Source organism: Rhinoraja longicauda, chromosome 31 (genome assembly GCF_053455715.1).
Source record: "Rhinoraja longicauda isolate Sanriku21f chromosome 31, sRhiLon1.1, whole genome shotgun sequence".
NCBI classification, from domain to species: domain Eukaryota; kingdom Metazoa; phylum Chordata; class Chondrichthyes; order Rajiformes; family Arhynchobatidae; genus Rhinoraja; species Rhinoraja longicauda.
This window is the reverse complement of record NC_135983.1, coordinates 819,472-845,660: the sequence shown is the minus strand read 5'-3', so window position 1 is coordinate 845,660 and position 26,189 is coordinate 819,472. Positions and strand designations below refer to the sequence as shown.

General features: G+C 47.8%; 1 protein-coding gene across 1 annotated transcript; it reads left to right on the top strand.

Moving 5' to 3' along the window:
- Nucleotides 1-577: 577 nt before the first annotated feature.
- On the top strand, nucleotides 578-26,189 carry tor2a (torsin family 2, member A). The gene is made up of 5 exons (XM_078426046.1): nucleotides 578-790; nucleotides 9,278-9,543; nucleotides 12,512-12,687; nucleotides 15,520-15,647; nucleotides 23,736-26,189. The coding sequence occupies exons 1-5, from the start codon at nucleotides 613-615 to the stop codon at nucleotides 23,978-23,980; spliced, it is 993 nt and encodes a 330-aa protein (XP_078282172.1). The 5' UTR covers nucleotides 578-612; the 3' UTR covers nucleotides 23,981-26,189.

Sequence of the window (26,189 nt, the reverse complement as noted above, 5' to 3'; positions counted from 1 at the left end):
GAAAAAGCAGGAACGGGATACAGATTTTAGATCATCAGCCATGACCATATTTAATGGTGGTGCTGGCTCGAAGGGCTGAAAGGCCTACTCCGGCACCTATTTTTCTATGTTTCCGTGTTCCCCTGTTCCGGCAGATGTTCCCGTCCCAGGGGATGATCCTCAGGGGAGATGTTCCTGTCCCAGGGCAGATGATCCTGTTCCAGGGCATATGTTCCCCTGATCTGGGGCAGATGTTCCCCTGTCTCAGCTATAGGAAGGATATCAATAAGATGGAATGATGCAGAAGAGATTCATCAGGGTGTTACCTGAACCTGTGAACCAGTTATAGGGAAAGATTGAAATGCTAGGACATAGGAGGTTGAATCTTACAAGGGAGGGTTTTCCTAAATTAAGCCCAACGTTTCTTCAGGTCAGTGCACAATACATGGGTGAATAATCACAATTCACATTAGACACAAGGAACTGCAGATGTTGAATCACAAAAAAATGGGAGAAAAGGAATGTGGGAGGGAGGAATGAAGGAGAGGAACAAAAAGCGCGCCACTTACGCGAGCGTCGCTCCATGGGGTGACGTCACCGGGTGGGAGGCGGAAGCGGAAGTGCCGCGGCGCCATGGTGACGGGTGCGTGCGGCCTGCGGCTCCTGGGCCTCTGGCTGCCCCTCGCCCTCGCCCTCACCCTCACCCCGGGCCCGGCCACCGCCGCCACCTGGGAGCTCAGCCGCCCTCTCCGCGCCGTGTACTGCCAGCTCTCACACTCCTGCCCCTGCGCCTTCCAGCCCCGCCTCGACGGTGAGTGGCTCTGCCGCCGGGGGTCGCGGGCAGGTGCAAGGCCGGCCCAAGGCAGGGGGCTGCTCAGTGCGGGCACTTGTGCAAAGGGCTGTTTATTGCGGGCACTTGTGCAAGGGGCTGCTCAGTGCGGGCACTTGTGCAAGGGGCTGCTCAGTGCGGGCACTTGTGCAAGGGGCTGTTTATTGCGGGCACTTGTGCAAGGGGCTGCTCAGTGCGGGCACTTGTGCAAGGGGCTGTTTATTGCGGGCACTTGTGCAAGGGGCTGTTCAATGCGGGCAATTGGCCGCTTCATCTTTGATAGTTTATTCATGTGCAGACTAATAATTTAAGGGATTTTGTTTTAATGTGTTGGAAGATTGTCAAAGTGATGCAGTTTTATCCTCTGATGCACAAAAGTGTTTATACCTCTCATAACAGTCTTAGATGGCCTTAACTTGGCATAGACTTGGATCTACTAGAAATAAACAGCATGCCTTTCAAAATTAGTTAAAGGCTTTGTTGAGTGACTTGTCTGTTGACTCACAAAGGCTCTTTAACATCTTCAGACAAGTGGGGAATGTACTGAAATAGACTCAAGTTGGCTGGTTGATTATTGCTGTAAGGATCTCGATATTGGTTGGGCAAAGCACTCCATCCATCATCTTAGACTGCTCACAGAGGAGATGAGGGATCAATCAATGAGGGTCGAGGGACATGTTTCCCAAAGGAAGAGGCATCTCTAATATCCCAGAGTGGGAAGCCTCCTCTTGGGACCAGATGTGGTGGAGATCATGAAATTGAGAGTTGGGAATAATGTCTTTGCAAGAGACAGGGTGGGGGGAACTGTGGTCCAGATAACTGGCAGTGGATTTCCAGATAACTGAGGGAGTCCTCTTCCTTCAGGGGTTCCCCCTGGCTGTCGTAGATGGATCCTGTACCCATGTCTCCTCTGTGTCCCATAGTTCTGCTCTCACTCCCTGTCCCCCAGACGGAACGAGGATTGAGCTCCCTTGGTCCTCACCGTTCACTGCACTATCCTCTGCATCCAACAACCATCCTCTGACATTTTGTCACCTCCAACGACATCCCACCATCAGTCACATTTTCCCATCCCCACCTCTTTCTGCCTTCTGCAGAGACTGCTCCCTCCACAACTACTTGGAGAACATCGAGTTCTCTGATTTTAGGTAACTAAAGTAGAAAAACCTATTCCCCTTCCCCCCCCCCTCTTTTCCCTGTGCCTCACCTGGATGTGAACCCTTTTCTCCCTTCTCCCCCTGACCCTTTCCATTTACTTGCCTTACCCTGAGTTCACATTTCACACCTCTTCTATCCTTATTTCACACATATTTCCTTTTCATCTCTGGCCTTTGTTCACCCATTTGCCAATAGCCCCCCTCCCCTTCACCTGTATCGACCTATCTTTTGCCAGACTTGCCACTGCTCTTTTTGCTTTCTCCTGCCTACTACAATCAGTCTGAAGAAGGATCCTGACCCAAAATGGCTTTTATATCCATGTCTTCCATAGATACAGCCTGAAACATTGAGTTACTCCAGCTCTTTGTGTCTTATTTCTAAACCAGCATCTGCAGTTCCTTTTTGTCTAAATAGTGTTGAAGTTGGTACATTATGTTAGTCATATAAAATGTTGGTAAGGCCGCATTTGGAGTACTGTATTGTGTTCAGTTTTGGTCATCCTGCGATAGGAAGGATGTCATGAAGCTGCAGAGAGTGCAAAGAAGATTTGAGGATGTTGCCAGGACCCGAGGCTAAGGGATGATATTATAGAGGTGTATAAACCATGTGGAATTAGATTAGGTCGGATGCACAGTCTTTTATCCAGGCCAGGGGAATCAAGAACCAGAGGACATGGTTTAAGGTGAGAGGAAAAAGATTGAATAGGGGTAACTTTTTCCACACACAAGGTGGTGGGTATATGGAACGAGCTGCCAGAAGAGGTAATTGAGACAGGTACTATAACAACATTTAAGAAACATTTGAACAGGTACATGGATAGGAAAGGTTTAGAGGGATATGGGCTTAACATGGTTAATGGGTTTAGTTTAGATGAGGGATCTTAGTCATCATGGACGAGTTTTTGTTCTGTCTCTCTGTGTCTCTCAGTTCTGGTTTGTAAATAACAGATGCCAACTATTCTTAGGACTAAACAGCACCACCGTGGATGAGGTTCTCACTATTAATGTATTGGTGTTAGGCACTGACCGACAGTTTAATTGGATCTATTGTGTCACTTAGATCCCTAACTTAGACATCTTACTTAGACCCCTAACTTGGACGAGTCGGACCGTGGGCTGTGACTCTCTGACTTTCTGTTCTGCAGGTCACCTAGCAAACAGCTAATAATGGCCTTTCCTTTATCATTGTTACTTTTTTGCATATCTTTCATTCATTTGTTCTATATCTCTCTACATCATCTATATCTCTCGTTTCCCTTTCCTGTGACTTTCAGTCTGAAGAAGGGCCTCGACCTGAAATGCCACCCATTCCTTCTCTCCAGAGATGCTGCCTATCCTGCTGAATTACTCCAGCATTTTGTGTCTATCTTCGGTCAATTTCCAAAGGAACTTGAAGTGGTTCTTCAGTTCCTGGAATCGGGTGTTGAGGAATTTGCAGCGAACACTTGAATGAAATACTGGGGCAGCGTGTGGATTAGCTGCAAAGTTCACATGCTTACATCTATGTTGAAGATTAGTTTTGTTACAAATAGTTTAAATGCTCCTGGGACTAGAGCAAAGGTTATTATTTCTAATCAGGCAATCACCCTGCTGGAAGCGTCAGTGCAAAGGTCTGGGCAAAGCTGGTGCCTGGGATCTGGGTTTCTGTCACAGAACAGCATCTAAAGATGAGTAGTGGAAGGAATGGGTTCAGCAAGCAGTGCATACATCACAGCATGCACGTCAGGTTTAGATTTAATATTGTCACGTGTACTGAGGTACAATATGCTTTCTACAATGCCTCGGGAGAAGGTTGTAAGATTCTGGATTTCTGCTGGTGAAGAGCATCTAAAGATGGACCGTGGAGGGAAATGGTTGGACAGATTGTGCACACAATGCCACAGCGGTAGAATTGCTGCCTCAGTGCCAGAGACCTGGGTTTTATCCTGACTATGGATGATGTCTGTGTGGAGTTTGCACGTTCTCCCTGTGACTGCATGGGTTTTCTATGGGTGCTCACATATTCCTCCCATATTCCAATAACCTGTAGGTTTATAATTTAATTGGCTTCTATAAAGTCCCTAGTGTGTATGATAGAACTAGTGTAGGAGTGGTCGTTGGTCGGCGAGGACTCAATGGGCCAAAGGGCCAGTTTCCACGCTGTACCTCTCAACTAAACTAGAGCAGACATCAACTACAAGGCTGCTTCTGCTTAAAAACAAGACCATGAACACATGGCAGAAGACTTTAAGCCTGTTCTACCCCATACTTGGTTAATGAGTGTGAAAGTATTGGAGAGTGGTCGTACAGCCCAGCATTCCCGCATTGACAGGATGTTGTGGTTTGACCGTCTCCGCACCCACCTGCGGCAGGCTGGGGCTTTTCTACCCGGCCGGCGTGTAGGAGGCTGTGGGGGTTTACAAAATCATGAGGTGAATGGTCAGTCTTTATCCCAGCACTGCGTGTCTGAAGCTGGCCGGCAAGGGTTTAAGGGGAAAGATTTAGAGGGGCATTTGTTTTTGCCACAGAAAAAAGGAGAGTATGGAACGAGCTGCCAGAGGATGTGGTACAGGCAGGTACAATGACCATATTTAATAGCTATTTGAACACAGATAGAAAAGGTTCAGGGACAGACAACACAGGCAAGAGGGACTAGTTTAAACTTGGTCAGCATGGACAAGTTGGGCTAAACAGCCAGTTTCTGTGGCGTTCACTCTCTGAATAATTCATACACATTAGAATGAGTGCACTATTAATTGCACCTTTGCACCAGGGTGGCACAGCGGTGCTGCGGTAGAGCTGCTGCCTTATAATGCCGGAGATCCAGACTGACTGCGTGTATTGGCTGTATGCAGTGTGTACGTTCTCACTGTGACCTTGTGGGTTTTCCCCGGGTGCGCCGGATTCCTCCCAGACTCCAAAAACGTACAGGTTTGTAAGTTAATTGGCTTTTGTAAATTGTCCCGAATGATTGCTGGTCAGCGCGCACAAGGAGGGCCTGTTTCCACATTTGTGTTTGTAAAGTAAAGTCTGAAGTGATGAAGAAGTAATTTGCCGTGGGCACGGGCAGACTTTTAACCCTGCCATCTCCCTCCCGGACACCACACAACAGTTGTCTGTTCTCCAGGGTGAGCTGTTCTCCTCACACTGACATCAGCAGCAAAAAGGCAGTGCGATAGGGAGCCCAGGAACATCCTCTGACTAAGGCAGACACAAGGAACTGCAGATGCTGGGTTACAAAAACAAACACAACATGCTGGAGTAACTCAGTGGGTCAGGCAGCATTTCTGGAGAATATGAATATGTGACGTTTCAGGTCAAGATCCTTCTTCAGACTGATTGGGAGGAAGAAAGAAAGTTGCAAGAGAGGAGGGGCAGGATAAAGCCCGACAGGTGTTCTTTATCCTTCGGGTTCGAAGATGACCATGACTTCACTTTCCGTTGGAGGATTGGTGACTGTGGGTTCGGAAGTGACTGGTGAGGCCAATCCGGGCCCGGAAGGCACGCCAACACGTAGGACACAAGTGGATGGGTGCTGCAGTGGAAGTGGAGATAGCCCGGGCCTTGCGCGCGGTGCGTTTCCTCTGGCCCTCTGCAGTGCTTCTGTTCTCTGCTGCACGGGCTCCTGTGGTGAGCTTGCTACACCAGGTTGGATGGTCCAGAGCAAGAGACTCCCAAGTGCTGAGGTTGATGTCCAAGTCTTTGAGGGACACCTTGAGGCAGTCCTTAAACCGTTTCTTCTGTCCTCCTACTGAGTGCTTGCCCTGACACAGTTCTCCATACAGAAGCTGTTTTGGCAGTTGACTCTCGGGCATTCTGACGACATGGCCTGCCCATCTGGCTTGGGCTTTCCGTAGGAGGTTGTGGATGTTGGGGATTCTGTTCCAAGACCTCTGTGTCGGGAACTTTGTCCTGCCACCTGATGTGAAGGAGTCTGCGTAGGCAGCTCAAGTGAAAGTGGTTGAGCTGTTTGGCATGTCTGCTGTAGACAGTCCAGGTCTCACTGGCATAGAGAAGAGTGGTGAGTACCACTGCACGCTAGACCTTCGGCTTGGTGGTAAGGCTGAGTCCTCTCCGCTCCCAAACATTCTCACGAAGTCGCCCAAAGGCAGCGCTGGCATTGGCAATCCTGTTGTTGACCTCAGCGTCAATGTTCACCACTCGCGAGAGTGTACTACCCAGATAGGTAAAGCTATCGACTGCCTGTAGATTCTGCCCCCTGGTAGGGCTTTCCAGGCGCGGACATAACTTCAGACTTTTTGGTGCTAATGGAGAGACCAAAGTTGTGAGAAGCAGTCCATTTCAGGCTGCATCTTCTGCTCTGCTGGCGTTGGGGGCGCAGTCATCAGCAAACAAGAAAGAGAGGAGGGGCAGGATAAAGCCCGGCAGATAACAGGTGGATAGACACGAAAAGCTGGAGTATCTGTGGTTCAGGCAGCATCTCTGGAGAAAAGGAATAGGTGATATATTGGGTCTGGACCCTTTTTCGAGCACAAGTATTTGGCAAAACAGTTGCCGAGTCTCGACCCAAAAGTCACCTATTCCTTTTCTCCAGAGATGCTGTCTGACCTACTGAGTTATCCAACCTTTTTGTGTCTATCTTTGGCATTAATCAGCATCTGCAGTTCCTTCCTACACCGGTAACAGTGGATACAGATAAGGGGAGTTTTTGATAGGCAGATGGTTAGACAGAGATGAAAAAAAAGCCAGAAGGTGTAAGACAGAAGGATTGAAATGTTGCAAATTGTGAAGCTAGAGGAAGGAATGTAGGGGGAAGGGAGAAATAGGTGCGAGTCCAGGTGGGGCATAGAACAGAGGGATGGGGAGACAAGGGGGTCTGGAAGAAGGGTGTGGGGTTATTGTAGTTGCCTAAAATTGGAGGATTTTATGTTCATACCATTGGGTTGTAAGCTGCACAAGTGGAATATGAAGTGCTGTCCCTCCAGTTTGCATGTGGCCTCACTGGCAACGCAGGAGGCCCTGGTCAGAAAGGTTGGAATGGGAGTTTAGTTTAATTTATTGTCATGTGTACAGTGAAAAGCTTTATGTTGCGTGCTCTCCAGTTTGCGAAACGACTATACATGATTACAATCGAGCTGCCGCAGTGCACAGATACTGGATAAAGGATGCAAGATAAAGTACAATAATGTCCAATTAGAGATAGTCCGAGGGTTACCAATGAGGTCGATGGTAGATTAGGACCGCTCTCTAGTTGGTGAAAAGATGGTTCAGTTGCCTGATGACAACTGGGCAGAAACTGTCCCTGAATTTGGAGGTGTACCTCTTGGCTGATGGCAGAGGGGAGAAGGGGAGTGACTGGGGTGAGACTGGTTCTTGATTATGCTGGATTGTGTGACAATTCTCTGCATTTTCTTGCGGTCTTGGATGGAGTTGTTCCTGGACCTTGCTGGGTTCCATCCTAATAAAATGTTTTCTATGGCGCATCTGTAGAAGTTGGTGAGAGTTGTTGGGGATATGCCAAACTTCCTAAGCCTGCTAAGGAGGTAGAAGCGTTGGTGTGCTTTCTTGGCCATTGCCTTGATATGGGTGGTCCAGGACAAATTATGGGCGATATTTACTCCTAGGAACTTGAGGCTTTCAACCATTTGTACTTTGGTGCCATCGATGTGTAACATGGTACATGTACCACTTTGCTTCCTGAAGTCGATCACTATCTACTTTGTCTTGCTGACATTGAAGGAAAGGTTGTAGTCTTCACTCCAAGTTTTGAGATTTTCAATCTCCTTCATGTACTCCTTCTCATCATTGTGTGATTTTTGGCCCATTACGGTTGTGTCATCTGTGAATTTGTAACTTGAATTTGTACTTGGCTGCACAGTCATGAGTGAATAAGGAGTAAAGGAAGGGGCTGAGAACACATCTTGTTGAGGATTATCGTGGAGGATGATTATTAATCCTGTGCATCTTAATCTTCTGAATCTGCCTTTATCAAAAGCCTTACTAAAGTCCATGTGGATAACATCCACTCTGTCTTCAGCAATCTCCTTTGTCACCAAAGTAAAATGAGGAAAAGTTTTTACAAGCAGAATAATGAAGAATGATGGTGGTTGTGTTTGGGTGGAGCAACAGATACCGCTGTTGCCTGAGAATTTCCTCAGCCTTGGTTCAGTGCTGACCGCTGATGTCTGTGTGGAGTTTGCACGTTCTCCCTATGACCATGCGGAATGCCTCCATGTGCATCAATGTCTACTTGCATCCCAAAAACGTGTGGTTCAGTAGGTTAACTGGCTACGATAATCTGCCTCTGGTTTGTAGGCAATGGTGGAATTGGCTGAGATAAGTGGAATACAGTGAAAATAGAATGGGATTTGTGGGGGGTTAGTATGAATGAGTGCTTGATGGTCAGTGTGCGCACAGTGGGGTGAATGGCCTGATTCCGTACGGTATGATGTGCTTAGGGTCTTGTGCGTCCATTCGCCACTCTGCCAGAAGTACACAATCTGGATTCCAAATTCAATCTTAATTTTTCACCAAACCTTTTTTCTGTGAATAAATCGTTAATGGTGATGCGGATTAACAATGGCGCAGCGGTAGAGTTGCTGCCTTACAGCGCCAGAGTTCCATCCTGACTATGGGAGCTGTCTGTATGGGAGCTGTCTGTATGGAGTTTGTACTTTCTCCCTGTGACAGGGTTTTCTCTGGGTGCTACGGTTTCCTCCCACATTTAAAAAAAGTGCAGGTTTGTAGGTTAATTGGCTTCTGTAAAATGCAGGATAGAACAAGTGTTTGGATGATCACTGGTTGACACCGACTTAGTGGGCTGAAGGGCCTGTTTCCACGCTGTATCTCTAATCTATATACTAAAACTCTTGTTTGTTTGTTCCTGAATTACAACCAAAACGGTACATGATAGCACGACAATTTTAGGCCCACCTAACTCACCGTCATCCCTTTGGTGCTAATGGAAGAAGTTTCATTGAAATCGGTGTTATATTTTTAAAGCTATTCACTTTTTAAAGTTTAACTCTATCTCCGAGGGAGGGAGGAGGGAGGATAAGGGGGGTTGACGGGGATAGACAATAGACAATAGGAGTAGGCCATTCGGCCCTTTGAGCCAGCTCCGCCATTCAATGTGATCATGGCTGATCATATTGGATGGAGTGGGGGGGGGGGGGGAGGGGAAAGGGGGGAGGGAGGAGGGTAGGGGGAGGAGGGGAGGAAGGAGGGAGGGGGGGGGGAGGAGGCGGGAGTGGGGGAGGAGAGGGTGCTGCACCAATGAGGAGAGGTTTGGGCCCAAAGGGTCCACTTGGTCTAGTCTAAACTAAAATAAAGAGTGAAGGTGTGATTTACTGTTTGTGAATCTTCCCTCTAGATCTGGAACTCGATCTGTATCGCTATGTGTTTGGACAGCACCTGGCTAGAGAAGTGATCATTGGTGCCATACGACGGTTTACGGAAGACAGCACACCGATGAAGCCACTAGTGCTCTCGTTTCACGGCTGGTCAGGGACTGGGAAAACCTACGTCGCCTCATTGCTAATGAGGAATCTGTACCGGGAAGGAATGAAGAGTTCCTACGTGCACCAGTTTATACCTACATTGCACTTTCCTCATGCCTGCCAGATCCACACCTATAAGGTAAGACATCTCTTTACAGGATTGTACAACATTTATTTCCAGTCATATGGCCAAGAGTCAGAGATTTGGGGTGTAGACGCAAGGAACTGCAGATGTTGGAATCTTGCGTAGAAAACAGTGCTGGAGTAACTCAGCGGGTCAGGCAGCATCTGTGGAGAACATGGAAGGGTCAGGCCCCTTCTTCAGACTGGCAAAAGGCTGCGGTGGTATTCCTTGGTGTGATTTCAGCAGTGTCCCTCTCTATTCCCTCGTGCTGCAGTGAGCTCTGTACCAATGAGAAGTGAACATCTAGAAACAAGGAGCTGCAGATGCTAGTTAATATACAAAAGGACACAGAGCGCTGGAGTAACTCAACAGGTCAAGCAGCATCTGATGAGTACATGGATCGGCCCTTGCTCCTCCCGTCGAGACCCTTGTTCAGACTTCTCTTGGGGACACTTTGGTCGAATCCTTCAAACTCTGGTACTTTGAGTTTATATATGTTTTCAACACAAAGATCACAAAAGTCCAGAAATGAAAATTGTGTTGAACAGGCCCAAGTAATTTCCCGTTAAGTAAAGTACGATCCCAACCCAAGACCTGAAGGCTTGGCGGTCCACAGTACTGAGAGGGGGCTGCTGGAGATGTCGGACGCGAGGAGCAAGGGCCGGTAGGACGGTGAACCATCAGCTAGACTACAGGAGGCGCCCCCACGATACAAAGATGGCTAGGCGAGGAGAGGGACGTCAGTTCGAGGGCTGATTGAGTTGAAGGCGATGGAGGGAGGCCCTGCAGGAGCCTAGGGCTTGTCAGGATCCGCTCCAGTGGACTGAGCGCATGGGCAAACCAGACTTTGGAAATGGCGGTGCCTGCATGTGTAAATATGCAAAAATAATTTCACTGTAGTTGCAAACGTGACAAATAAAGCATTGAACCACTGAGGTGCTGCCTGACCTGCTGAGCTCCTCCAGCAGTACCTTGATCAACAGAAGCATTGAACCACTGAGGTGCTGCCTGACCTGCTGAGCTCCTCCAGCAGTACCTTGATCAACAGAAGCATTGAACCACTGAGGTGCTGCCTGACCTGCTGAGCTCCTCCAGCAGTACCTTGATCAACAGAAGCATTGAACCACTGAGGTGCTGCCTGACCTGCTGAGCTCCTCCAGCACTTTGAGTTTTGCTGAAGATTCCAGCAGTTCCTTGATCAACAGAAGCGTTGCACATAGTCGCATCATCCCAGTGCACCTGGTGTGGAGGAAAAATCTGCAGATGCTGGTTTAAATCGAAGGTAGATAAAATGCTGGAGTAACTCAGCAGGTCAGGCAGCTCCAAATATGTACAGGTTTGTAAGTTTATTGGCTTAAGTAAAATTGTCCCTAGTGTGTGTCGGATAGTGTTAGTGTGTGGGGATCGCTGGTTGGCATGGATCGGTGGGCTGAAGGACCTGTTTCTGTGCGGTATCTCTAAATTAAACGAAAAACATTCTGGGCATGTTGGTGTTGAATGGTGGTGTGTTTTCTCCATAATTCGTTGTTTGACTTTCACTGAGCTTTGCAAGAACAGCTGGTGTAGTGGTGGGTGCAGGGCCAGTGATCCTGGAACTGGTGCGTTAGTCAGTGAGATGGGGGCAGATCATGCTTGGACCAGGGCAATGCAGTTATGCCGATGAATGTTTCGTTTAGAGATACAATGTGGAAACAGGCCCTTCGGTCCACCGAGTCCCTGCCAACCAATGATCCCCGCACACTAACGCTATCCTTCATGCACTAGGGACATTTTGTTTTACAATTATACAAAGCCAATTAACCTACAAACCTGCATGCCTTTGGAGTGTTGGAAGAAACTGGTGATCCCAAAGAAAACCCACGCAGGTCACGGGAGAATGTACAAACCCCGTACAGACAGGAGCCGTAGTCAGGATCAAACCTGGTGTTGTAAGGCAGCAACTCTGCTACTGCGCCATGCCGGATTCAGACCTTTCCAACTGCTGATCGAAATCACTCATTCTTTCTATTAAACGGATCACCCCTTATTCTAAAACCATGACCCCTTATTTTAGACCCTGCATGAGGGCAGCAACATCTTCCAGCATCTACCTTCAACTTCAATCTGGTCATACCTTCCCTTTGTGAAGTTTGGTAATCAATATCAATCATTTGCTTGCCTAGTATTTCTGTTGTGTGTGAACTTGCTCCCTCACAAACTGCATGTATGCTCTAGCACTCCAGAGCGTAGATGTTGGTCATCTCCATCGGTGAAACCCACTACCACACTGATAAGTGGGTACCCAAGATATATTTAGTGTAGCTTTTTTTTAATGAAGCTGTGACAGGAAAGGTTTGGAGAGATGTGGGCCAGATGTGACAGGTGGAACTAGTGCAACTAGTGCAGGTGTGGCACCCTGGTCAACATGGGCAAGTTGGACTGAAAGGCCTGTTTCCATGTTTAGTTTAGTTGAGAGATACAGCACAGAAACGGGTATTTTGTCCCACCGAGTCCACGCCGACCAGCGATCCCCACACGCTAACACTATCCTACACAAGGGACAATTTACACATACACCAAGCCAATTAATGTACATACCTGTATGTCTTTGGAGTGTGGGAGGAAACCAAAATTCTCGGAGAAAACCCACATGGTCACGGGGAGAACGTACAAACTCCGTACGGACAGCACCCGTAGTCAGGATTGAACCTGGATCTCTGGCGCTGCGTGCTGTAAGGCAGCAACTCTACCGCTGTGCCACCGTGCCATCCTATGCTGTTTGTCTGATCATCCTTCCCTCACTCCATTCCTACTTTTTCAAGGTTATTTTGCTTTTATTAGGAGAATGATCTAGTTTCTGTTCCTTTTTTTAAAAACTGACCTCGTTTTCAGAAAATTGACCTGCTGACTGCAGTGAATTTTGTGCTCTGCATTATCACAAACTCATTGTTGATGCACTGTTGTTGAATAAATACTTTGCTTTATCATATACTTGTCTTCTCAGGAACAATTGAAAACTTGGATCAGTGGCAATCTGAGTGAGTGCAGCAGATCGGTGTTTATATTTGATGAGATGGATAAAATGCCTCCTGGTTTAATCGATGCCATCAAGCCCTTCCTGGGCTACACACATGTTATGTTTGGTACGGATTATCGCAAGGCAATGTTTATTTTTATAGGGTAAGTAATGTGCACCTACAATGACCTACACTGACACTATTCTCATGCACAGAGGAAAACATAGCATTTTTTATTACTTTTCAGGAGCCATTCTGGTCGTACCTTAACCACCTCCTTCCCAAGGAAAGAGCACCAGCTGTCCCTGATGTTTGTTTTCTCTGGACCAATCCCTAAATCTCTTCTGCACCCTCACCAGTGTTTCTTTATTGCTGTTTTCTCAGTCTATAGCTGACCTGTGTATGATGGTGATGATACTTTATTGCCACGTGTACCTAGGTGCAGTGAAATTCTTTGTTTTAGCATTCAAAGTACACAAACAAGTCGCCACGAAGGCGCTGACAAAATTACAACATTGCTTAGTAAAGTTGGTCCCTTCTTCGACCCCCCGCCAGGTCCCCCTTCGTTCTCGGTGCCCCCCCACCCCCGCTGAGTCCCCCTAATAATATCCGTTGCCGGAGCTGATACCCTGTGTGTAAACCCTAGTGACGTGATACTGTAGTATTCTGGGGTTTGCTGGTGTGGTGACCAAGGGCCCAGACTTTGTTGGCTACCACATACCAACCCCTCCCTAAAGGAGAGAGGCAACTGGGGGTCGACTCAATGCATTTCCCGATTCGTAGCTGGCTGTGACAGCTGACTTCTGACAGTGAGCCATAACATGTGAAAGACAACTTCCTTTATCCCATCTTCCACACATTGAGGATGCGTGAAAGTGGTGTACGCTGTTTAGGCTAGAGATACAACACGGATACAGGCCCTTCGGCCCACTGACGCCACACTGACCAGCGATCACCCCATACACGAGCACTATCCGACACGCTCGGGACAATTTTACTGAAGCCAATAAGCGAGTTTGGTATTTCGACTGAGCATGTGCCTGTCATAGGTCGCACGGGCTAAGCATTCTCGCCGGCTGAGCTGCTGCATGTACACAGACCTGCGTTTCATCTGTATTTTCCAGTTTTGCTTCGTAAAGGTAAGAAAATACTGCTTTAAAAATATTAATTAGGTGTATTTATGGTTAATTTGTACTCCGGTTGACACAAAATGCTGGAGTAACTCGGGCAGCATCTCTGGAGAGAACGAATGGCTGACGTTTCAGGTCGAGACCCTACAGGAAGGCCCAGAGTAGACACGAGCGCCGCACAAACTCACCCTCACTCCACACAAACCTCGCTCCTCCTCCCCTACGCCGCTCCCAGGGATGGCAGTGCCAGCAGCGGCTGCGGTCACCACGCTGGGCCCCTGTAGCCGGTTGTCTGGGTCTTGGTCCCTTGACCACACCCCCGCTGTGCGTATCCGATTACAACACCTGACGGAGCGGCACCGACAGGCTCAGTCCCCACAGGCAGCGCTGCTGTGAGAGTGGTCCCCGCGACAGGCGGGCATCTACCTCCCACATCTGTCGGGAGCAGATCTGCAGCCCGGGCCTGGGCTGACAGCTTGGTGCCTAGCTCGGAAATGGAGCCCGGTCATTGGTGGCACTGAGGGGGAGGGGGTGTCTATCAGACTGTGCGGGGGAGAGGAGACAGCAGTGCAGAGGACAGGAGCGGCACCCGACAGGTGTGGGAGGTAGATGCCCGCCTGTCGCGGGGACCAATCTCACAGCAGCGCTGCCTGTGGGGACTGAGCCTGTCGGTGCCGTTCCGTCAGGTTACAGGTGTTGTAATCGGAAACGCACAGCGGGGGTGTGGTCAAGGGAGCAAGACCCAGACAACCGGCTACAGGCGCCCAGCGTGGTGACCGCCATCCCTGGGAGCGGCGTAGGGGAGGAGGAGCGAGGTTTGTGAGGGTGAGTTTGTGCAGTGCCCGTGTCTACTCTAGACGGCGGCACAAATGACATTGCCTGGGGTGGGAGAGAGCTCTGTAACCCGCAATGAAGCACCAAGCCTGGGCATTTTTTAACGTGTAAGAAGGTGCTGTAGACGCTGGTTTACACCGAGAAGGAATGGCTGATGTTTCAGGTCGAGACCCTTCCTGTAGGGTCAGCCATTCCTTCTCTCCAGAGATGCTGCCTGTCCCGCTAAGTTACTCCAGCATTTTGTGTCTACTGGAGTACAAATTAACCATAAATACACCTAATTAACATTTTTAAAGCAGTATTTTCTTACCTCTACAAAGCAAAACTGGAAAATACGGATGAAACACAGGTCTGTGCACACGCAGCAGGCACATGCTCAGTCAAAATACCAAACTCGCTTATTTACAAACCTGTACATCTTTGGAGTGTGGGAGGAAACCCAAGCACCTGGAGAAAACCCACACGGTCACTGGCAAACTCCGTACAGACAGCACCTGTAGTCAGGATCGAAGCTTGAGTCTCTGGCACCATAATGCAGCAACTCAACCGCAGCGCCACCATGCTGCGGTTTAAGGATAAGGCAATCATCTAGAACGTTCCCACTCCTGCTGTTCAACTTGCTGATGGATAGATGGGGGGGGGGGGGGGGGGGGATGGCCTTGAGAGGATGGATGCAGAAAAAAAACACATCAAATATTAAAGCCATTGTTGATTTGTTCCTGTGATAATTCAAAATGTAGTTTTCACAAACTGATTGCACTTGTTAACTGCCCGTTCAGATACACAATACACCTTTAAATGTCACGTTCGAACCAAAATCCCGGTTGCAGAGGAATAGCGGTTTCTCGGCGACAGTAGTGCTGAGTAAAGGACAATTTCTGACCTGTCGACACAGGCTGATTGATCTCAGAGCCGGCGTGTAGTACACTTATACCCCACACCTCAGCACTCTACTTACCCATAGCCGCCGTCTTGCCACAGCCAGCAAGTGTGCCTGCCAGCCTCACTGTGAGCCTGTGTTTTGTAACCAGCAATGCCGGAGGGGAGCTGATCAATCGGGTGGTGCTGGACTTTTGTAAGAATGGCAAGGACCGTGAAGAGATCCAGATGGAAGATTTGGAGTCCAACATCTCCAGAGCCGTTTTCAATAACAGAAACAGTAAGTCTTCTCCCTCCTCACAGAGTTGTATGGCCAGAGGGACTTAGGCCCACAGCCCACCCTCTGTTGCACTGACCCCTTCCCACCAGGTTTGGCACTTTGCAGTGGGCTACTAACCTACCAACCCGCACATTTTAGTTTAGTTTAGAGATGCAGCGTGGAAACAGCCCTTCATCCCATGCTGACTAGCAATCGCCTGTTCACGCTGGTTCTATAAACACAAAATGCTGGAGTTACTCAGCATCTCTAGATAGAAGGAATAGGTGACGTTTCGGGTCAAAACTCTTCAGCCTGAGAGTCAGGGGAGAGGGAAATGAGAGATATGGAAGGGTAAGGTGTGAAAACGAGAGATCAAAGGAGACGGAGTTCAAGGAAAATATAGTATAGATCTTTTTTAGCTAGGGGAACGAGGCACCCATTCCTTCTCCAGAGATGCTGCCTGTCCCGCTGAGTTACTCCAGCATTTTGTGTTCTCTCTTTGGTGTAAGCCAGCATCTGCAGTTCCTTTGTACACACACTAGTTCTCTGTTATCCCACTTTCGCATCCTGTGCCTTTAGGGGCATTTTGCAGAAGCCAATTAGCCTGCAAACCCGCATGTCTTTGGGATGTGGGTGGAAGCCAGAGTGCCTGGAGGAAACCCACGCGGTCACAGGAAGCATGTGCAACTCCACACAGACAGCACCCGAGGTCAGGATCAAGCCAGCATCTTTGGTGCTGTGAGGCAGCGGCTCGACCACCTGTGCCACTGCCCCCCCTGCTCTTCTTTTGACACAAATCATACACTCTAATCCACCCTATAAAGACCCCCCAGTTTCTAGCGATATCCCACTCTTCCAAATTCCAGTAGCTAGAAGCCTCACCTGTAATCTACCCACAGGTTTACCTGACTGATACCCAGAACAGGTAGATTGCCCATAGGATAGACGATGGGGGAGGGATGGATAGATGAAAGGGAATATCTCATCGGGTGAGACCAAATTTGAGTGCTGGTCAGGCAAAGCAGCAGCGAGAACGACCGTTGGCTGGACTTGGTGAGTCACAGGTAGAGCAGGAATAAAGAGAGTGCAAACGGCAGGTTGGCAGTCTTTGAGTGCAGGTCGGGCAAAGCACATACCTTCAAGCTCATCAGAGGAAGGAAGGTTAGGAGTGAATGTGTGAATTTGCTGATTGGAAGATTGCTAAATTGGACAATTAGTCAATTTAGCAACTGATATAAGCAAGGCTTGCTCAAGGGCTGCAGTCCTGTCGAGGGGAGTGCCCTGTGTGAAAAGTGCGAGTCTTTGGCTGTGAGTCTTCAGCAAGGAGGCTGAGGGAGGACGCCACACCAATAGATGGAGAGGGTGAGACGCAAGAAGGAAATGTCAAGCAAGCTGATTCAATGTGATGCTTGCGGGATGTGGGAGGTCAGGGACACTGCTGGTGCCTCTGGCTGCTACAAGTGTGAGAAGTGTATCCAGGTACAGCTCCTGAAGGATCGTGTTGGGGAACTGGAGAAGCAAGTGGATGACCTCAGGTCCGTCTGAGAAACTGAGTCGTTCCTGGACAAGTCCTACAGTGAGATTGTTACACCGAAGGTACTGGAAGAGAGAAGGGTGACGGTGAGAAAGGGAAGGAAACAAGGAGTGCAAGGGACCCCGGGTGTTGTACCTCTTGAGAACAGGTTCACCTAATTGGAAGCTGTTGGGGAAGAAGATGTTGCCACTCTGAGCGGCAGACTGGTTTGCGACGCAAAACGTGCTGTTGAGCCAAAACCAAAGTGACCGACGTCAGGCAACGCTGTGGTAGTACAAGTCTCCATTGTGAGAGGCACGACAGGGGTTTCTGCGGCAACAGGTGGGATTCTAGGATGGTGTGCTGCCTCCCTGGTGCCAGGATCCAGGATGTCACGGACAGAGTGCAGGAAATCCTCAAGGGCGAAGGTGAACAGCCAGAAGTGGTAGTGTATGTCGGCACAAACGATGTCAGAAAGAAGGGGATGGATATTCTGCAGCGTGACTTTAGAGAGTTCGGAAAAATGCTGAAAAGCAGGACTTCCAGGGTGGTTGTCTCCGGTTTGTTTCCAGTTCCTCGTGCTGGTGAGAGCGGGAACAGGGAGATACAGGACCTGAATGTGTGGCTGAGGAGCTGGTGCAGGGGGCAGGGATTAAGATTCTTAGACCACTGGGATCTGTTTTGGGGTAAGGGGGAATTGTACAAAAGGGACGGATTGCACCTTAACAGGTGGGGGACCAGCATTCTGGCAGGCAGGTTTGCTACTGCTACATGGGTGGTTTTAAACTAAATAGTGGAGGGGGGGTCAAATGGGATAGACAAGGATGGAGCTAAAGGGAAAGAGTAAAGGGATAGTTAATGACCCCAGAATTAACAGGAAAGCTCACAAAGGGATAGGAGAGAATGGCCAAGTGTAATAGGGATCGATGTGAAGGGTGAGATGAGTAAGGAATTAAAAGTATTGTATATGAATGAGCGAAGTATAAGAAGTAAAGTAGATGAACTTGAGGCTCAGTTAGAGGTTGGTAGATATGACATTGTGGGGATTACAGAGACGTGGCTGCAGGAGGATCGGGCCTGGGAACTTAATATTCAGGGTTATACATCCTATAGAAAGGACAGGTAGGTGGGCAGAGGAGGTGGGGTAGCTCTGTTGGTGAGGGACGAAATTCAGTCCCTTGCGGGGGGGAGACATAGGGACTGACGAGGTAGAGTCACTGTGGATAGAGTTGAGGAATTGTAAAGGTAAGAAGACATTAATCAGTGTTATCTACAGACCCCCAAATAGTAGCCCGGATGTAGGGTGTGAGTTGCAGCAGGAGTTAAAACTGGCATGTAACAAAGGTAATGCCACTGTGGTGTTGGGGATTTCAATATGCAGGTAGACTGGGAAAATCAGGTTGGTTCTGGACCCCAAGAAAGAGAGTTTGTAGAGTGCCTCCGAGATGGATTCTTAGAGCAGCTTGTAATGGAACCTACCAGAGAAAAGGCAATTCTGGATTTAGTGTTGTCCAATGAACCAGATTTGATAAGAGAACTCAAGGTAAAGGAACAGCTTGGAGGTAGTGATCATAATATGATTAGTTTTAATCTGCAATTTGAGAAGGAGAAGGTTAAATCGCAAGTGTCAGTGTTGCAGTTGAACAAAGGGGACTATGAAGGCATGAGCGAGGAGCTGGCCAAGTTTGACAGGAAAGGGATGACGGTGGAAAAGCAATGGCAGGAATTTCTGGGCATAATCCGGAAGACGCAGGATCATTTCATTCCAAAGAGGAAGAAAGATTCTAAGGGGAGTAGGAGGCAACCGTGGCTGACAAGGGAAGTTAGGGATGGAATAAAAGTAAAAGAAAAGATGTATAACACAGCAAAGAGTAGTGGGAAGCCAGAGGATTGGGAAACTTTCATAGGACAACAGAAGGTAACGAGGGGATGCTGGCCAAGAATATAAAGAAGGACAGTAAAAGCTTCTTTGGATATGTTAAGAGAAAAAGAGTAGCAAAGTCAAATGTGAGTCCCTTGAAGGGAGACACGGGTGAAATTATTATGGGGAACAAGGAAATGGCAGAAGAGTTGAACAGGTACTTCGGATCTGTCTTCACTAAGGAAGACACAAACAATCTCCCAGATGTACTAGGGGACAGAGAATCTAGGGAGGTAGAGGAACTGAAAGAAATTTGCAATAGGCGAGAAATAGTATTGGGTAGACTAATGGGACTGAAGGATGATAAATCCCCAGGGCCTGATGGTCTGCATCCCAGGGTCCAGGTGGCTGTAGAAATAGTGGACGCATTGGTGATCATTTTTCAATGATCAGTCTGAAGAAGGGTCTCGACCCAAAACGTCACACATTCCTTCTCTCCTGAGATGCTGCCTGACCAGCTGAGTTACTCCAGCATTTTGTGAATAAATACCTTCGATTTGTACCAGCATCTGCAGTTATTTTCCTACATTTTCCAATGTTTAATACATTCAGGGTAAGTTCATGTGGATTGGAGGATAGCTAATGTTATCCCACTTTTCAAGAAAGGAGCGAGAAAGAAAACGGGGAATTACAGACCAGTTAGCCTGACTTCGGTGGTGGGAAAGATGCTGGAGTCAATTATTAAAGAGGTAATAGCAGTGCATTTGGATAGCAGTAAAAGGATAAGTCCAAGTCAGCATGGATTTATGAAAGGGAAATCATGCTTGACTAATCTTCTGAATTTTTTTGAGGATGTGACAAGTAAAATGGACGAAGGGGAGCCAGTGGATGTAGTGTATCTAGACTTTCAGAAAGCCTTTGATAAGGTCCCATACGGGAGATTGGTGAGTAAAATTAGAGCACATGGTATTGGGGGTAGGGTGTTGACATGGAAAGAAAATCAGTTGGCAGACAGGAAGCAAAGAGTAAACGGGTCCTTTTCAGAATGGCAGGCAGTGGCGAGTGGAGTGCTGCAAGGCTCGGTGTTGGGGCCGCAACTGTTTACTATATATATTAATGATTTGGATGATAACTAGCATGTTTGCGGATGACACCAAGCTGGGTGGCAGTGTAAACTGTGAAGAGGATGTTAGGAGGTTGCAGGGTGACCTGGACAGGTTGAGTGAGTGGGCAGATGTGTGGCAGATGCAGTATAATATAGATAAATGTGAGGTTATCCACTTTGGCGGCAAAAACAAGGAGGCAGATTATTATCTCAATGGTGTCAGGTTAGGGAAGGGGGAGGTGCAGTGAGACCTGGGTGACCTTATACACCAGTCACTAAGTTGGCGTACAGGTACAACAGGCAGTGAAGAAAGCTAATGGCAAGTTGGCCTTCATTATGAGAGGATTTCAGTATAGGAGTAAAGAGGTTCTTCTGCAGTTATATAGGACCCTGGTAAGACCACATCTGGAGTATTGTGTACAGTATTGGTCTCCTAATTTGAGGAAGGACATCCTTGTAATTGAGGCAGTGCAGGGTAGGTTCACGAGATTGATCCCTGGGATGGCGGGACTGTCATATGAGGAAAGATTGAAAAGACTAGGCTTGTGTTCACTGGAGTTTAGAAGGATGAGAGGGGACATGTAAAATTATAAAAGGACTGGACAAGCTAGATGCAGGAACATTTTTCCCAATGTCGGGCAAGTCCAGAACCAGGGGCTGCAGTCTTAGAATTAAGGGGAGGCCATTTAAAACTGTGAGAAGAACTTTTTCACCCAGAGAGTTGTGAATTTGTGGAATTCTCTGCCACAGAGGGCAGTGGAGGCCAAGTCACTTGATGGATTTGAGAGCGTTAGATAATGCTCTAGGGGCTAGTGGAATCAAGGGATATGGGGAGAAGGCAGGCACCGGTTATTGATTGTGGACGATCAGCCATGATCACAATGAATGGCTGTGCTGGCTCGAAGGGCCGAATGGACTCCTGCACCTATTTTCTATGTTTCTATCAAATGTTTTTATGCAGCAGTTGGAATCATTGTGCGCTTTGGTTCAATGGTGCTTTTAATGTCACGTGCAAACACACAGTCCAGCGCAGTTCCGCCATACCTAAGCACATCCTTGTAATCAAGTGTATGGAAATAGTCCACTGAGCCCGTTTGCAAGAGGTGCCATGTTGTAACGTAATTTCCAAAGTGCTGTCCGTGCTCCAGTTGTTCTAGGCTGTGCCCGATCCAGGTGAGCCCAGGCTGCTGCTGCCACGTCCATCTCCTCGCCCATCCATCTTTGTGCCCCGGTGGTGCCTCCTGCAGCCAACGTCGAGGGTGCAGTATGCCAGACCCCGGTTTCCTCTCCTTTCTTACCGGCGTCGTTGTCACCAGCTCCATCCTCCCGCTCTCTGATCTTCGAGCAGGGACCGACTCACAGGCTGGCACATCAATGGAACTATCCATGAGATGGTGCCTGAGCTGCTGAACTATTTGTGTGTTGGGCTTGGGTCGTGTTCAGCAGACCAGACAAGAGAGAGAGACAAGCTGATCCAAAATGACAACATGTAGAAATGACCAGTGGATGCGGGTACAAGGAAAGAATGAGCTACCAAGACTGGACAATGGAAGGGTGCAACAGTCCAGGTGAAGACCTGCATTGGAACCCTTCAGAAACCACAGTCCTCCCTGCCTTCTCTGCCACTGAACACCAACCTGCCTCTCTCCCAGTTCTAATGAAAGGTGCTCGACCTGAAACATTGATTATTGCTCTTTCCGCAGATGCTGCCTGATTGGCTTGAGTTTTTCCAGCACTTTATGCATTTATTTCAAATTTCCAGCATCCACTATTTTAAACTTTTTAGATTGAATATATTATTATTGTTAGCTAGTTCTGCTTTCACATCCTCATAACCTATCAACCGTGCTAAGTACTCGTTTAGTACCTCACCTTTTCTTCCCAGTTGTTTCTTACCAGCTTCTGGGACAGTTTCTTCCCGGCTGTTATCGGACAACTGAAGCATCCTATCAACAACTAGAGAGCGGTCCTGAGCTACCATCTACCTCACTGGAGACCCTCAGACTATCTTTAATCAGACTTTATATTGCACTAAACGTTATTCCCTTCATCGTGTATCTGTACACTGTGGACGGCTCGAATGTAATCATGTATAGTCTTTCCGCTGAGTGTTTAACACACAACAAAAGCTTTTCACTGTACCTCGGTACACGTGACAATAAACTAAATTAAAAACTGAAAGTACATCCCTAGACTACAAGCACAAATTCCCTCTTAGACACAAAAAGCTGGAGCAACAGTGGGTCAGGCAGCATCTCTGGAGAAAAGGAATAGGTGATGTTTCGGGGCGAGACCCTTCTTCAGACTGAGAGTCAAGGGAGAGGAAAATTAGAGATGAAAAGGTACAAAGAACAAATGAATGAAGAAGGGTCTCGACCCGAAATGTCACCCATTCCTTCTTTCCAGAGATGCTGCCTGTCCCGCTGAGTTACTCCAGCATTTAGTGATACCTTCGATTTGTACCAGCTTCTGCAGTTTTTCCTACACAAATGAATGAACGGTATGAAAAGAACAGATCAAAGCCAGCAACGATGCTCAAGGGTAGGTAGAGCCTACAGTGGTCAATAGTTAGCTGTGGAGAAGGTGATAACGAGTGGATGCAAACATTGAAACTAAGCTAGTAGGACGGCTAGGGTGGGGGATGGACGGAGAGAGGGGATGCAAGGGTTACTTGAAGTTAGAGAAATCATCGTTCATGCCGCTGGGTTGTAAGCTGCCAAAGCGAAATCTGAGGTGCTGTTCCTCCAATTTGTGTTGGTCTCACTAACAATGGAGGAGGCCAAGGACGGAAAGGTTCGTACGGGAGAGGAAAGGGGAGTTCAAGTTTTTGGCAGCCGGGAGTTCGCGTACGCCATGGCAGACTGAGCGAAGGTGTTCAGCGAAACGACCGCCCAGTCTGGCAGTTCCTTAGATTCATAGAGTCACAGAGTGATACAATGTGGAAACAGGCCCCACTTGCCTGCACTTGGTCCATATCCCTCCAAATCTGTCATATCGATGTACCTGTCTAACTGTTTCTTAAACGATCGGATAGTCCCAGCTTCAACTACCTCCTCTGGCAGTTTGTTCCATACACCCACCACCCTTTGTGTGAAAAAGTTACCCCTTGGATTCCTATTAAATCTTTTCCCCTTCACCTTGAACCAATGTCCTCTGTCCTCGATTCCGCTGCCTTCTGTGGCAGAGAACCCCACAGATTCACAACTCTGGGTGAAAAAGTTTTTCCTCATCTCTGTCCTAAATGGCCTACCCCTTATTGTTAAACTGTGACCCCCTGGTTCTAGACTCCCCCAACATGGGGAACATTTTTCCTGCATCTAGCCTGTCCAATCCCTTAAGAGTTTTCTATATGATCCGCTCTTATCCTTTTAAATTCCAGTGAATACAAGCCCAGTCGACCCATTCTTTCATCACATGTCAGTCCCGCCATCCCGGGAATTAACCTGGTGAACCTACACTGGACTCCGTCAATAGCAAGAATGTCCTTCCTCAAATTAGATCAAAATTGGGCATAATACTCTAGGTGCGGTCTCACCAGCGCCCTGTACAACTGCACACAGTGTAAATGGTGGTGGATTTCATTTCTGTCCTGTGTTTGCTACATTAACGTGTACCTGTGTTTGTTTACAGGTGGGTTCTGGAACTCTGACATTATAAACGAGGAGCTAGTCGATTACTTTGTACCATTCCTGCCCTTGAAGCGGCATCACGTGAAGGAGTGTGTGAGGAGTGAGATGCTGTCCAGGGGAATCGCACTCCAGGCTGATATCATCTCTGACGTGGTGAATTCCATGATCTTCTTCCCAGAGGATGAGAAATTATTTTCTCAGATGGGCTGCAAGACAGTGTCGACCAGGTTGGACTATAGCTTGTAGGAGAGGCTGTCTAAGGATTTGTATCCTGTGCGCATCATTGGCACGTGACTGATAGAAAGGGAAGAGCATAACGTGCTCAACTAAATGATTTGATGATTTACCGTGAACTTTTTGATCAATGTCCTGTTTTAGGGATTTAATTTTTCTGTTTCAAATGATGATTACATCATTTACTGGATTAAAAAAAAAAATATATATCAGTTTAATTCAGAAAAATGAAGATGACTACCCTGTGTCATCAAGGATTTGGAGTGCAATTTGCAAGCAAAATGTTGTTTATTCTGAATCAGATTTTGAGAAATGGACGATGAATAATAGGCCCATCCTGTCCCCACAGTATTGTGATCGGTCTCCAACCTGTCAGTTAATTTACAGTGCAGTCAGGCAAAGTTGCCTCTGTTAGAGGCAAACCTTGATTCACTGCATTAACTTCATAAGTTGTAGGAGCAGAATTAGGTCATTCGGCTCATCAATACATCACCATTCAATTATGGCAGATCTATCTTTCCCTCTTGGCCCCATTCTCCTGCCTTCGCCCCATAACCCTTGACTCCCTTGAACAAGGTGACACAGTGATGTAGCTGGTAGGGTGACAGCGCCAGAGACCCAAGTTTGATCCTGACCACGGTGGAGTTTGCATGTTCTCTCTGACCACGTGGGTTTTCTCCCACTTCCCAAAGGCGTGCAGGTTTGTAGGTTAATTGGCCTCCGTAAATTGTCCCTAGTGCGTACGGAATGGGAAAGTGGGATAACATGGAATGGGATGAACGTGGACTCGGTGGGCCTAAGGGCCTGTTCCATGTTGCGTCTCTAAACTAAACTGAACAAGGGTCTGAGCCACTGAGTTACTCCAGCTTTTTGTGTTTAAACCAGCATCTGCAGTTCCTTCCTAATCAAAATAGTATTGCCCTTCAGGAAGAGAGATTGAATAGAGATCCAAGTAAAGACTGAATGAGAAACGTATAACTGCTGTAAATTAGAAACATCTGGTCTTCCAAGAGAATTTAATTTAAATATTTGCATGTCTATTAGTATATCTGTGAGATCAGCAGTCTGAAGAAGGGTCTCGATCTGAAATGTCACCTAAACAGTCCTCCAGAGGTGCTGCCTGACCTGAGGGCTTCACGGAACGGACTGGAAACTGGGCGGGATTAATGGAAGAGACCGTGTGTGGGAAGGGTTGCAGTGTTTTTTGGGAGGTGTTTTGGGAGGCAGCGGCCTTGTGTGGACTGGTCCCACAGAGGAAGACGCTGTGCAGTAAATTGCTGTGTTTTGCTCGCTCCTCCATTAAGTGAGTAAACGTGGAGATCCAGTTGCCTCTGACCTCTCCATAACACGCCGAGGGAAACCGATCATAATTCACCCCCACCCCCACCCTCTGCAACAAAAAAAAGTCCTATCAGTTCTGTTTGGCAGACTTTCTATTCCCAAGTGCAAATTGAAACATTTTGCCACCCAATGTTGGCATGAACTTTGCAGTTCATGTCAGCACTTCAAGGTGTTCACTTAAAAAACTTAGTTATGTTGAAACAATGATCAGTGTTTTTGTGTAGGCCCCTTATTCCTGGCCCAATGCACGCACCGTGACTGCTGGCCCATGCTGTGACCGCTGGCCCATTCCGTGACCTCTGGCCCACGGCACCCACCGTGACCTCTGGCCCACGGCACCCACCGTGACCTCTGGCCCACGGCACCCACCGTGACCTCTGGCCCATGCCATGACCTCTGGCCCACGGCACCCACCGTGACCCCTGGCCCACGACACTCAGGTGACCCTTGTCTGAGGGGGATTCTCCTTCCCTGCCCCCTAGCGCCTGTGAGACCACTTGCCTTATGTGGCAGACAGGATGGATCCCAGCATAAAAGGTATTTAGTGACTAGTGGTGTGTCCCACTGCAAGTATTCCACTATTGATGCTAGCATCTCTCGAATCCAAATCGGGCGGCTGCTTTTCTGTAAATCGGTAATTTCTGTGACACAAAATGGTAGACATCCCAAATTTGAATGGTAGACATGCCGATGCTTTGCATATTTACTGATTTGTGAAATGGTTCTGTTTAACATTTCCAGTATTAAATTCTTCTTATGTTGAACAGGACTATGCCAGCAGGAGAAAACAGTGGCAGCTGATCACCTCCTCACTGTGTATTCAATGTTTATACATGATTTTTAAATTGTCAATGTGCAATACTATTTATAAAAATGTTCA